Source organism: Lucilia cuprina, chromosome 6 (genome assembly GCF_022045245.1).
Source record: "Lucilia cuprina isolate Lc7/37 chromosome 6, ASM2204524v1, whole genome shotgun sequence".
In the NCBI taxonomy this organism is placed as follows: Eukaryota; Metazoa; Arthropoda; class Insecta; order Diptera; family Calliphoridae; genus Lucilia; species Lucilia cuprina.
The window spans coordinates 5730513-5744369 of NC_060954.1; the positions used below are offsets into that span (position 1 = coordinate 5730513).

At 29.3% G+C, this 13857-nt stretch overlaps 3 protein-coding genes across 3 annotated transcripts; 1 reads left to right on the top strand and 2 right to left on the bottom strand.

The window, feature by feature from the left end:
* Positions 1-6192: 6192 nt before the first annotated feature.
* LOC111686782 (complement component 1 Q subcomponent-binding protein, mitochondrial) lies at positions 6193-8977 on the bottom strand. The gene is made up of 5 exons (XM_023449165.2): positions 8635-8977; positions 8340-8490; positions 7212-7405; positions 7053-7141; positions 6193-6981 (listed from the first exon to the last, which is right to left on the bottom strand). Exons 1-5 carry the CDS (start codon positions 8843-8845, stop codon positions 6832-6834), a joined length of 795 nt encoding a protein of 264 aa, XP_023304933.2. The 5' UTR covers positions 8846-8977; the 3' UTR covers positions 6193-6831.
* A 751-nt stretch (positions 8978-9728) lies between these two features.
* On the top strand, positions 9729-10554 carry LOC111686784 (TP53-regulated inhibitor of apoptosis 1-like). Its single transcript, XM_023449167.2, has 2 exons — positions 9729-9997; positions 10075-10554. The coding sequence occupies exons 1-2, from the start codon at positions 9851-9853 to the stop codon at positions 10171-10173; spliced, it is 246 nt and encodes an 81-aa protein (XP_023304935.1). The 5' UTR covers positions 9729-9850; the 3' UTR covers positions 10174-10554.
* A 344-nt stretch (positions 10555-10898) lies between these two features.
* Positions 10899-12831, bottom strand: LOC111686783 (rRNA N6-adenosine-methyltransferase ZCCHC4). Its single transcript, XM_023449166.2, has 5 exons — positions 12778-12831; positions 12455-12705; positions 12102-12343; positions 11833-12039; positions 10899-11768 (listed from the first exon to the last, which is right to left on the bottom strand). Exons 1-5 carry the CDS (start codon positions 12794-12796, stop codon positions 10997-10999), a joined length of 1491 nt encoding a protein of 496 aa, XP_023304934.2. The 5' UTR covers positions 12797-12831; the 3' UTR covers positions 10899-10996.
* Between the last annotated feature and the right edge of the window lie 1026 nt (positions 12832-13857).

Genomic DNA, 13857 nt, shown 5'->3' on the forward strand with positions numbered 1-13857 from the left:
AGTTCTAGTTCAGTTCTAGTTCAGTTCTAGTTCAGTTCTAGTTCAGTTCTAGTTCAGTTCTAGTTCAGTTCTAGTTTAGTTCTAGTTTAGTTCTAGTTCAGTTCTAGTACGGTTTTAATTCAATTTTAGTTAAGTTGTAGTTGGGTTCTACATTAGTACATTTCTAATTCAGTCATCAATTCTTGAACATTTCTCGTGTTTAGTTTTAGTTTCTTTTACCTTAACGTATGTAACTGCTAGAACAAATATTTAAATTAGTCTAAACAATCATTACACAATATTTAACATTTATAGTTTGTCCATTAGCCATGTTAAGAAAAAAATATTTATATTTATTTAAACCCATAAACTTGTTTGCAATGAGTGTTACATGTAAATTAAAAATACATTTTATGTAGGTGTGGTATTTATTGCACATTTTTTTTATATAGATCACTTGAACAAATTGTTTCTGTAGAAAATTTTTTCTCTATACAAGCAAGTTAAAAAGTTTTTTTGTTATCCTAAACAAAAAAAATACAACTTTGAAAGTAGTTTGACCATATAATAAAAAAAATATTTATGTAAATTACAAAAAAAAATCAACATAGCATAACACTGTTGAATTAAAGAATTAAGTGATTATTGAAAAGTAATAAAGGAAAGATATAAATATGAAAAGAATTTAAAATAATTTAAAAATTCTATAAAATTTGATAAATCTTTTTCGTAGTTTGACATGTAATGAAAATTATTCCAAATGTTTTTTTAACAAGTAGTTGCAACAGTAGTTGTTGCTGCCATTTAATGTGACACTGTAATTTGTAACAAACCACAGAATGTAACGAAACACTTAAGCAACCTACCTGATGAGAATATTTTCTGGTTTTTTTATATCTCTTCTACTTCTAAATCTCTTACATTTTTGTTACATACGAAATGAAAAACAAAAGACTTAAGAAACAAACCAACCTGCTGCTGCTGTTGTGTTACAAATAAAATTTATATTTTAACACTTTTTTTATTACATTAATTTACCATAATATTGCGGAATATTTTATATATAAATTTTATACCCACATTTTTTTCCTTTACTGTAGTTATTTTCTCAATTATTTGTTTTTATTTTTTTCATTGGGTTCTGTTTCATTTCAAGTTATGTTTGTAATCCGTTAGTACCCAGCAATACATTCAAAGCTTATGAACTGATTTAAATTTAAATTTTTTTTATTTTATTATTTAAAAAGCAGAAACAGAATTCTGTTTACCATGCACCACAAGATCTTTTGTAATTTTCGTGACTTTAATAAATAAAATAAAAATTTAACAAAAAAAAGAAAAAAACTATAAAACAAAGCGAAGGAAAACCAAAAAAGAAACCCATTAAATAAAATAATAAAACCAAAACTAAAAACCAAATAGCAATTGCAGTCAATCAAATGGTAAATAACTGCATTTTAAATATATTTCAACTACAAAATAATAAATGTTGTGAGTATGAGTACTAAATGCTAACAATGCTCTGAATGGCACCGAAATAAAATAAAATAAAAATAATAAAATTAAATAAAACGAATTCAGATTTTTTGAAGCAACTTTGCCATATTAGGTTTTTATGTTAAATGCAGGCAAATAAGGGGCGGTTTCTATATATTTTTTACATAGAAATAAAAAAGAAATAAAATTAAAAGTCGTGTTTTAATTTTTGTGGGTAAAAACCTAAAAACAATTGAAAATCAGAGCATTGAATAAAAAATTTATAAAATAATACAAACTTTAAGGCCAGTTCAAAGGCGAGACTGTAATAGAAACAGTTATTTAGAGACCCTGGAAGAATTGTAAGTATTTTTTTTTTAAATGCACTTTATGAAAGTATTTTGAAAAGAATTGATGTCTGATATATATATATGTTCGTTCACGTAAAGATCATTTGTTTCTGATCAGTAGAACTAAATTGTAAGATTAAATTAACTGAACTTAATATTATGTAGAACTGAACTAGAACTGAACTACAACTGAACTAAAACTGAACTAGAACTGAACTAGAACTGAACTAGAACTGAACTACAACTGAACTAGAACTGAACTAGAACTGAACTAGAACTGAACTAGAACTGAACTAGAACTGAACTAGAACTGAACTAGAACTGAACTAGAACTGAACTAGAACTGAACTAGAACTGAACTAGAACTGAACTAGAACTGAACTAGAACTGAACTAGAACTGAACTAGAACTAAACTAGAACTGAACTATAATTGAACTAAAACTGAACCAGAATAGATCTAGAATTGTAAATAACCCGCCTATACGTGACCCTTTCAAATGTTTAATTTATGCAATATTTTAAGATGCAGCCTGGTTTAGTTTTGGTCATTTCTTATTTTGATCTAAAAAATCACTTTTCACACTTTATGTTAGTGCATTACATGCATTAGTAGTTACACGTTAACCCCAAGTAATTGCAGTACGGCAGTAGATTTCACATTTTTTATGGTGGCTTTTATTTTATAATGGTCTGGTTTTTAAACTTAATGATCAAGTAGTAAAATAAAAGTAATACATAAAGAAATCAAAAGAAAAACAAATGAGTGGGTTTGGTTTTATTTAAGGTATTGTGTTCAATTAATATTGTTTACTTCGCGTATACCTTTTCTAAACAAAAACACAATTCCTATACAATTTTCTTTATTTTTAAATTGTTGCCTTCCATAAGTGCAATAATGCATAAAAAATTTTAGTAAAAATATAAAACAATTTTTCCAAAAGCAAAAGTTACATAATTGTTTTATTATTAGTATATTTTAGTTGGGATTAAAAAGTAAAACGAAACAAAAGGAAATGTGTAAGTAAACAATGTACATATGTAAGTTTTTGTTATAACAAACATATCATTTTATAGGTTCGATCAAAAAAAAGGTTTCCTATACTATTAAAAAATAACTGCAACCAAATTGGTTTAATCCATGTTTTAGTGTCAAGTCTATTGTTATAAGAATTTTGTTGTTTCATATTTTACAAACAAGTTTTTCCTGCAAAGCCTACGGCCAATAAAACTACATACAAAATTTTTAAACAAAGTAGAAAAAAATTGTAAAATCTTGTAATAAAAAGTCGTGGGTGCTGTTTAAGCGTGCCTGGTCAAAAGGGTTAAGTGGTAATGGCTTTAAAACACAAGCCACTATGGAGAGAAACAATATATGGCTTACAGTTGGTTTAAACAAAAAATTTTAACTAATAACTGTAAAAAATATTATACTAGCAATAACTAACAACATTTCAACGGCTAATGAAAAATCTTGATATATTAAATGCTTTCTTAAGAAAATGTTGCAATATCTAATGTTTTAAGGAAATTGGTTTGAGAAATATTGTGAATGACCCAATTTTCCAGGAACTAATAAGTTTAACAAATTTTAGAAGATAACTGAATAAATACAATTGAATATGGAAATATAAATTAAGTTCCGTTCTATTTCTGTTCTAGTTCTGTTCTAGTTCTGTTCTAGTTCTGTTCTAGTTCTGTTCTGTTTCTGTTCTAGTTCTGTTCTAGTTCTGTTCTAGTTCTGTTCTAGTTCTGTTCTAGTTCTGTTCTAGTTCTGTTCTAGTTCTGTTCTAGTTCTAGTTCTGTTCTAGTTCTGTTCTAGTTCTGTTCTAGTTCTGTTCTAGTTCTGTTTTAGTTCTGTTTTAGTTTTGTTCTAGTTCTGTTCTAGTTCTGTTCTAGTTTTGTTCTAGTTCTGTTCTTGTTCTGTTCTAGTTCTGTTCTAGTTCTGTTCTAGTTCTGTTCTTGTTCTGTTATTTTTTAGTTCTCTTCTAGTTCATTTTCAGTTCTCTGTGTAGTGAGTTAAAATAGATTTGCAAAAGCTAAAACACATACAAGGTTTACATTGATAGTTAATTAAAAATTTGATTGTGTTAAGTTTATTGAATATTTATGATATGCTATTATTTAATTTAAAAATTTTATTATTATTTAATTAAAATGCTTAGTCAGACTATAAATATTTGTATTCATCATATTTATATAACGTTTATGATTTAGTAAGTACATACTATTAAATGTTCCCACTATATATGAATTTTTGTTAAAATCTATGTGTTTATTTGCAATAAATCTTTTTTTCTCAATAAAAAGCATCAATTTAAAAAGTCATTAATACCCAGTACCCATAAATATCGTTTTGAAAAACTCTTGGCCAGTTACAAACAATTCAACGAAATTGTTTTTTTAATAATGATTTGACATTAAGTAAGATTTTTTTCTATATAATTTTTCAATTTGTTTAGTTCTAATTACATTTTTATGTTTGAAAAAAAACACAAAAAAAGTCATGATTTTTTTAATAACAAAATGACCAGCCTTTTTTTCTAACACAAATTATTATAATTAATGTTAAGAAAATAAACAAATAATTTTAGTTTTTTTTTTAAATTATACATGAATATATGTACGACTGAAGATCCCTTTAGGCCTTTATAATAATTGTTAGAAATTTTAGCATGATGTCACATAAATAATTTGCAAATAAAAATATTATGAAAAACAACATTAAAAACTGAGTATAATGGCATTCTGTAAAAAAACGTAATTTATTCTATGAACTCATGTTTTGTTAGAACGTTTTCTAAAGCAAGTGCGTGAGCGGAATTTAAATTAGATAAAAAATAGAAAAAAATCTATAATAATAAAAGTTTCTTTTCGTGTTTTTTTGTAAAATGAAAAAAAGTTGTACTAAAACTATAGATTGTTTTGGAAATATTTGGTTTAAATTTTACTTTTAAATTGTGCTTAAAGAGTGGTGATTATCGAAAATCAATTTCATTAATATTCCTTAAACATTTGACCTAAAAAGGCAACAGCGCTTTAAAGAATATGTTTAATTTTATATAATTTTAATTAGAATAGTGTTACAAACAACATTTGTATTTCAGTTATTCTTAATCTATGACGTGATCAAATCTAATTTAGTTCTAGATCAGTTCCATGTCTAGTTCGATTTTATTTATCAACAATCTATTTTAATCTCATTTTCTGCATACAATAAGTTAAGAATGCAACCAGACATTATCCTCTAAAGACTCTATCATAGTACTAGTTATATGCCCCTTTCATAACCTAGCAATTTCTTTACGAAAAAATCAGAAAATTCTATTAGTATTATAGGTCTCTTAATTTTTTTATTTCTAAACTTTTATTTATTCTTAACAAAATAAATTGTACGCACTCGTATAGTTTTTACGGGACCTGATGATAGTCATTGAGAAGACCATTGCAGGTACGGCAACGAGCGAACGATTTGATCTACCTTCTTTGATTAGAGTTTTCAATCATAACGGATTTCCTAAAAACTCTTGCCAAACTAAGAAGGAAATGAGAAACGCAAAGACTATGGGAGAAGTTAAAATCCCCAAAGTTGGGGAAAAATCCCCATGAAACGAACCCAGGGACCCTATACAAACCCATTAGCTTAATATTCACTATTTAACGCGTTCTAACCGACTATGCCATAGCAGCATTCGTTAGATCAGTAGCACTATGTTTGTATTCAAATTGTGTGTATTTAAATACACAACAACAAGAAGTTTTAGTAGTGTGCGTGCTTCTAATAAAATTCTATTTATAGATTTTAAGGTGAATTACTAAATGGTGGTGAAATTTTATATAGTTGCTATGTTTTTTAGAGATGCCACATAATAGTTTTTTCAAGCAAGGTTGCCAGTTTTAGTTTTAGAAAATATATTAAGAAACGGGGAAAATAAATCTCTTTTATGTGTTCAGTTCTAGTTCAGTTCTTGTTCAGTTCTAGTTCAGTTCTAGTTCAGTTCTAGTCCAGTTCTAGTTCAGTTCTAGTTCAGTTCTAGTTCAGTTCTAGTTCAGTTCTAGTTCAGTTCTAGTTCAGTTCTAGTTCAGTTCTAGTTCAGTTCTAGTTCAGTTCTAGTTCAGTTCTAGTTCAGTTCTAGTTCAGTTCTAGTTCAGTTCTACTTCAGTTCTAGTTCAGTTCTAGTTAAGTTCTAGTTCAGTTCTATTTCAGTTCTAGTTACAATTTAGTTCTTTTTCAGTATTACATTAGTTCTCGTTTAGTTCTCTTTTAGATTTTATTTAATTCAAATTCGGTACTAGTTTAGTTCCAGACTATATTAGAGAACATATAGTCTTCGCTTCAGCCTTAGAGAAGAATAATCTTTTGTAGCTATTAATGTACACGTTGATTGGTACAGTTCTTTCAACATTTTGTTTGTTTAATAATACATTTATTTCTTTTTGAAAATCATCCTTTGTTTTAATTATTACTCCGTAACAATTTTTGTAACCATATATTCTTAAAACAGTATATATATTTTTTTAGTAAGGAAGTTAATAAAGTTCATTTGTAAAAGTGAAATAATGAAAAAAATACTTTTCAACAAATTCACTTTAAAAAAAAAGAACACACAAGGTCATAAACAAAAATATTTTGCAGAAAGCAGTAAACCAATTGTAAAAACAAACTATAACTACAATTAAATAAAACTAAAGATATTTCTTTGAAAAAAATAACAAAAAACTTACAAGAAATTCCTTTTTTTTTGAGATATATAAATGTGGTTAAAGTTTGTCTTTCGGAATCTTGAGTCTTGAAATGGCTTGAAATGTGAAATCTTGAGTCTTGATTGTAGTTTATATTAGAAATATTGAACCTTGATTGATGGTTTTACCATCTGTGATCAGTTTTTGTTCATAACTAGTGTTAAGTATACAAAATAAAATAAGAATAATTAGAAGCGGAAAGAAAATAATAAATTTAGTTTAAAACTTAAAAACTATTTGTAGTTATAATAACAGAAATTAAGAACTGAAGAAAGAAAGTGTAAATTACTTTCCGGTGGTGAATTTCGAGAGACTTTCCAATAAACCGATGTAGGAAGAATGTTCATAGGCAGTGGCTAAATCGGACATCTTTTCCACAAATTCATTGCTGACACCCTTCTCTTCCAACAAGTTCATTAACAAATCGTAAAGGTACTAAAATAAAATTATACAAAAAAAATCAATTATCATAAGAAATCATTCATTATACGAATATGAAAACTTACGCCATCCAAAACATCACCAGCTACAGCATAGACTTTGTCGTTCCATTCACCTTGGTAAATGGTCATTTCATCAATGCCAAAGACGTCATCTGTAAGTGTAAACAAAAATTTGTTAATAATATTTTTCTTTAAGCTTTTTTTTTAAATTATAAAACTTACTGTATTCTCCTTCTTGGGGTGTACCTTGCAAGAAGGAACAGGTGAAAGATAAGGTGGTAGAACCTCTAACGATATCAACTTCAAATTGAGGTTTGCTGCGCATTTCACCCAAATCGGGCTTATCGGCATTAGGATCTATTTCGGGTTCATCTTCAGTATCAACGGTATGATTTACATTGAAATTGATGACAATTCTAGAAAACGGAAAGATTTGATTTTCAAGTGAAAAGTGGATATTTATACCCTACACCACTATAGTGGTGAGGGTATTATGCGTTTGTGCTGAAGTTTGTAACACCCAAAAATATTGGTCCTAGACCCATCTTAAAGTATACCAATCGGCTCAGAATCACTTTCTGAGTCGATTTAGCTATGTCCGTCTGTCCGTCCGTTTGTGTGTCCATGTAAACCTTGTGCGCACGCTACAGGTCGCAATTTTCAAGATAATTTGATGAAATTTGGCAAATACCCTTTTTTTGGTTCAAGGACGAACTCTATTGAAAATGGTTGAAATCGGTCCATTATTGCTACTAGCCCCCATACAACCGTACCCCCCGAAGCGGGCCTTTAGGCTCACAATTACGTTAAATGTTTTATAATGTCAACAAAAATCATCAAAAATTAGTTTTATAGAACGATAAATGACAATACTAATTTTTTTAGTGATCGGGCCTCATTTGACCCTAGCCCCCATACAAACTCCCCTTCAGAAAATGACTTCAAGTTCAAAATTAACTTATAATTACTAATAAAACGATCAAAATCTACATAAATGACTTTGAAGTAGACGTAAATTCATCTACCAAAATTTATAAGGATAGGACCATATTTACCCCTTCTCCCCTATGAGCCCTCTTGTAGAAATCACTTTTTTCAACAATAAGTAAAAAAATTTCACAATAAAACAAATTAAATGCTATATATAAAAAAATCCACAATTTTAACATACTGACTGGTGTAGGGTATCATATGGTCGGCAATGTCCGACTATAAATTCATACTTGTTTTAATAAAAAATTATTTTTTAGGGAAAAATTAAATGTTTCAAGAAAAATTTTTTTTGGAAAAATTTTGTTTGTCAATAATGAAATATAACATTTTAAATTCATATTCCTATTAACCACTTACTTTTCCTTTTCAGCTTGTTTGCTCAACTCAACTTCGGCACCGTTCAATTTAACAGCAAAACCTTCCAATGTGGTGGGTACAGTCTTGATTTTTTGGGCCTTACGTTCGGCCAAGATTTCCTCAGTTAAAAATTCAACCAATTCACGTTCACCTAAAAGTACAAAACAAGATAATTCAAATCTTTGCCGGCTTCTTAAGAAATGCACTCTATTTCATCACTTTTTCAATTGAGGTTATGTAAGTTTATTGTTTTCTTTCAATAAATTCTTGTCATTCATAATTTCTGCCATCTTACCTTTGGTATGCATACGCTTCATTCCACAACCACAATTGCAGTTCAAGGTAGGATTATGCACTTGCAAAACGCTGGCTTTTTGTTGACCGGAATATTCTGGAGTTTTGGACATGTGCCATAAAGTGCGGGTAAAATCGCGTTTGCCACCGAAAACATTTTTCAAGGAGGTGTTGCCCACGAAGCGTAAAGTAGCCTTGGTTAAGTTGTTCATGTTTTAATTGATTATTAAGTTGAACTTTTTTAAGAATTTCACAAATTTTAAATAAAACTAAATGCAATTTCTCGTGCCGAGTTATGTCAATAAAATTGATAGAAAATATAACCTCCAAAAAAAATTCAATTGTTAGTACGGTTCTATACAAGGCGAATTCATATAAGGTGGTGTTATTCAATCAGCTGATCGGTTTTTCCTTAATTCTATCTATATCTATTCACAATATATATTCATTCATTCGTAATATAATATTTTCATGAATATGTACTTTTTAATGTTTATTTTTCAGAAAAAATTAAGATTTACCTAACTTAAGGAATTCGCCTTGGTTCTATATTTGAAAAGAAAATTCGACTTTTTTCATTTAGTTAAAAGTCGACTTTTCGACTTTTTGCATTTTATAAAAAGTGGATTTTTGACTTTTCGGCTTTTTTCTTTTAATTAAAAGCCGACTTTTAGACTTTTCGACTATAAGTATTTTATAAATAGTCGACTTTTCGACTTTTTCCGACTTTTCGATTTTTTCGACTTTTTGACTATTTTCGACTTCTTTCGACTTTTTTCCGACTATGTTTTGTTTTTTTTTCGAGTTTTCCCAACTATTTTAGAGTTTTTGACTTTTTTCCACTTTTTTGAAATTTTCGACTATTTTTGACTTGTTTCTACAATTTATGAGTTTTCGACTTTTTTGGAACAAAATAGTCGACTTTGACTTTTCGACTTTTTTCGACTGTTTGATTATTCGAAAGTCGACTTATAGAACCCTTATTGTTACTAAAGACAAAGTGCTGCTTAGTTTTTGAAACAGTAATGCCTAGTTTTGACATTTATAACAACCCTGTTTTGTTTTAGTAAACAGCTGTTTGTTTTGTTGTTGTTGTTGTGTTGAAAAACCAAAGAAAAAGTAAATTTTATTGGCAAATTTGCAAGTTCTTGGCTAGAACTAGAATTTATCACAGAAATCTTAAATCTAGCAAGTTGAAATCATTGTAAAACTTCAAAATGAATAGTTTGGGTGATGATTGTAATGAATTGAAGCGAAAATATGATGAATGTTTCAATTTATGGTTCTCTGAAAGATTTCTAAAAGGTGACAATGATGATAGCATGTGTGCTCCCATATTCAAGGTCTATCAGGAATGTGTAAAAGTAATTGTTGAATTATAATAATTAAAGTACTTATAAGCTTTTAACTTTAGTATATTTTTTTATTTATATTTCTTTAGAAAGCCATGCAAGAACAAAAAATAGAATTGCGTGAAATAGAGGCGGACTACTCGACTGGTGCCGAATACAATAGCAAACCTGAACAGAGCAAAAGCTGACCCATACTTAATAGCGATTATGCCTCCTGGGATTTTAACCAAAACGACCAAATGCCTTCTACTTCACGCGGTGCTTCTAGTGGAGGCAGTAGTGGTGGACGTGGTTTTATGACCCATAAAAGAGGCACTTCTATATAAGTTTTAAAAGTTTGTTTTTCTATTGTTTCCAATTGTTAAATGCAGTTTATCTTTTTTGCTATTTAATAATTTTATTATCTCTATTATGTACAAAAGAAACAAAACAATGTTATGGCATCAATTTTATTATTTATTTGTAATCCAAAGTTCAATTTTAGTAGATCTAATATTCCATTAAATGCAAGATCTATTGAAATTTTTTAAGAATAAAAGATAAGATATATATTTGATGTTTAAATGTAATTTATGATAGAATTTCATTATTTAAGAGGGAAAAAACAATTGTTTAGTTCATATTCCAGACTGAAGAGAAGAGTTAAAAAAAACTACAGACAGGACAAAAGACTGGAATATATTACTGTGGACAATAGTCCGCAATATATACGTAACTGCAGTTTAGAGCAAAACCTTAGACCATACACAAGACTAAAATCAAAACCAAAGACAACAAATTGTTCTTTGTTATTCTGCTACAGATTTGTAAAACCTTTATTGATAACAAGTTTTGATTGCTTTTAAGTTATATTTTTTAAATACTTACCTTAAGTTGTCCATGTAGTTAAAATCATTACACTATCACCACCATGTTTTGTAAAAAAAATCGATAGTCAACACTTTTATTTAAAACTTACAACTATAAAATATTTCAAGAAAAATATGTCTTCCTTGTTAAAATCATCTTTCCTCAAATCTTTTCCATTAACTGTGTTTCACTCATAAACGTAAATTCTTTTAAATATTTATCTCTTCTTTTGCACATTTGCTCATTGTGACCTTTGACCTTACACAATAAACAAACAATTTCCGTTTCTTTTGCATTCAAACTATAGCGCGGAAATATATTACTACATTTCATTTTCTTTTCCCAATACGAACATTTGTGCTCCGTATGGCCCACTTGACGACAAATCCAACATTTTTGTTTCTGTTGGTATTCCAAACAATTATGAGACTCTAGCTGAGTGCAACGGCGACAATTGTTACAGTGTACATAATAAGGCTTAACACATAAACCGCAAAGATCACAATGCTTATAGGTGGCACCATTTTTGGACGGACAAGAATTACATTTCTCACAGTGGCGATTCTCTAAAGCGGTATATTTTTCACATTTTGAACAGTATTTATATTGTTCTTGTATGGGTAATTTCAAAAGCTGCAGGGGGACATTGGTAAAAATACGTACCGGTGAGCCTAATTTACGGGATTTATTGCCCATATCTGTGTAAGAAGTATGATTGGTATAATTGATTTTATAATCTGACATTTGTAAAGCGGGCATTTGTTGCTGTATGTAGTGGGCTGAGAAATAGGGAAATATCCAGAATATGGGTAAAGGTTGATAGGGCAATTGATTGATGCGATTATAAAGTTTGGTGAGTTTAAGTAAAGTGGCTGCTACCGGTTCGGTACGACAGCCAAAAGGTGGATCCGTAAATATCAGAATTCTATCGTTACTTTAAGAAGTAAACAAGAACATAAAATTTGTATAATTTTATAAAATTCTGAAGTTATGCTTACCTGTTACATTTTAAAAATCGGAAAAATTCTTGCTTTTGCAATTCGTCAAAAAAGTAATTGTTGCACATATTATACCAGGCAAACTCCTGGTCATTGTAAAAGTAATAAAAACGATAATCAAAATCCAATAGAAAACTTTTTATATTTGCCGAACACATATTCTGAAGATGGGCATGTAAACGTGGAGCTCCAATGCATATAACTTTTCTAGAGTGTATTGAAAAAACTGTTTTTCTAGGGTTCCTTTCTGTTTTTATATTAAAACTTACGTTATTTTCAAATCATTAAAGCAGTTCTCAAAAAACTGCAAAGCTTTGTCATCGAAAAAGTATTGAGCTTGGGCCTTGTCATTATCCAAAGGTGTTAGAAAGGTGGTAGGATTCTTAAATAGTCTAGTGGCAAGATTTCTTTTGACTTCATGTTTTACATGTGGCTGCAGATCACTTTCTTTTAGCGGTTCATTGCAAGTTAAGCAATAATGTTTTTGCGATTCATAAGTGGAATCGAGAAACTGAAAAGTTCAAATTTTAGAAAAATTTGGTATATTTTAGTAAAAACTGTGTTCACGGTGAAAAATTGTTCAATTCTTATATACTATTTTCAAAAATTCGTGCCCACTTACCTTTTCCCTTAAATTCCTTAACTGCAAAGTAGACACATCGTACACACGACTCAAATGTTTCGTTGTCAGCTCCTTGGCCGGCAAATTGAATGAACACAATTTTTTATCTCTATATGCCGAACAGGCATAATAACCCTCACGCGGACCCTTGTCCTCATAGTAAAACAATAGTGTAGGACCATGAGCACAATGGGGATGAGGTTCGCCCTCTTCCTCGTCTTCACATTTAATCAAAAGTTTGCCGGTATTAGCTGTTTGCACAAAATACACATTTATCATGGACTATAGTTATATAAAAATTATAATTTTTAGCAAAAACTCACTTTCTGTTAATAATTTCATTATTAATTTAGAATTTTGTATAAAATTTTGAGAAAAATTATGAACAATTTGAATTTTTCGTCGAAAACAAACAAAAAATGCTTGTTGCAAGTTTTTTTTTCAAATCTAAACACTCACAGGGGAAGTGATAGTGACAGCTGTTGTTAGAGAAAAAAACAGGGTAGTTTTAATTAACAGGGTGTTTACGAGTATATAAAAATTAAGTTTTAATTAAAATTTTTGGAATGAAATGTTAATTTAATTGTATGTTTGTAATAAAAACAATATTTTACATTATTTGTTAATCAAACAAATTAATAACTTATTGGTAAACAAGCATTTAAGTTGTATATATTTGCTGGCACTCAAAATGGTATGATTACCTGAAATTAGTAAGCAAAGGGTTGTTGTCTTGACTTTGGTATGATGGTATGGTATGAACATCCTAAGAAGGTTGTCATAATGGTCAACATAAATTGGCACAAAAAATTCAGCGACTTTATTGTTTTATTTAGAAATTCCCTTGAAAAAGATGTAACCACTTCATTGCAATCACTTTACATTGGATACGAAAATGTGTTTTACGCAAACTGTTGAAAATAACGAAACCATAACGTTAATTTCAAAAAATAAATATCTGTTAAAAATGCAAAAACTAGGCAGCACTTTTCTTTGCTAACAATTCATTGAGGATTAGTTTTAGTTTTTTTTTTTAAATTTTGTGAAATTCTTAAAAAGCTCAACTCAACAATCAATGAAAACATGAACAACTGCATCGTGGGCCACACATCCTTCGATAATGTTTTCGGTGGCAAACTCGATTTTACCCGCACTTTATGGCACGTTCGCAAAACTCCAGAGTATTCCGGTCAAAAAAGGGCAGTGTCTGGGAATTTGTAAATTGTACACAACAACTTTTCACTAAAAATTCAATTCTTCCAGCTTTACTGTTGATACTGAAGATGAACCCGAAATAGATCCTAATGTCGATAAGCCCGATTTGGGTGACATGCGCAGCAAACCTCAATTTGAAGTAAATATTGTTAGAGGTTCTACCACCTTATCTTTCACCTGTTCCTTCT

Excerpts from the sequence above, each read along its gene's own strand:
- LOC111686782 (XM_023449165.2), bottom strand. The coding sequence starts at position 8,845 with ATGAACAACTTAACCAAGGCTACTTTACGCTTCGTGGGCAACACCTCC. Across the intron at positions 8,491-8,634 it reads GAAGCGTATGCATACCAAAG|GTGAACGTGAATTGGTTGAA; the intron begins GTAAGATGGCAG and ends TTGTACTTTTAG. Across the intron at positions 7,406-8,339 it reads AAACAAGCTGAAAAGGAAAA|AATTGTCATCAATTTCAATG; the intron begins GTAAGTGGTTAA and ends TCCGTTTTCTAG.
- LOC111686784 (XM_023449167.2), top strand. The coding sequence starts at position 9,851 with ATGAATAGTTTGGGTGATGATTGTAATGAATTGAAGCGAAAATATGAT. Across the intron at positions 9,998-10,074 it reads TCTATCAGGAATGTGTAAAA|AAAGCCATGCAAGAACAAAA; the intron begins GTAATTGTTGAA and ends ATATTTCTTTAG.
- LOC111686783 (XM_023449166.2), bottom strand. Across the intron at positions 12,344-12,454 it reads TAAGGAATTTAAGGGAAAAG|TTTCTCGATTCCACTTATGA; the intron begins GTAAGTGGGCAC and ends TGAACTTTTCAG. Across the intron at positions 11,769-11,832 it reads CGATTTTTAAAATGTAACAG|TAACGATAGAATTCTGATAT; the intron begins GTAAGCATAACT and ends TACTTCTTAAAG.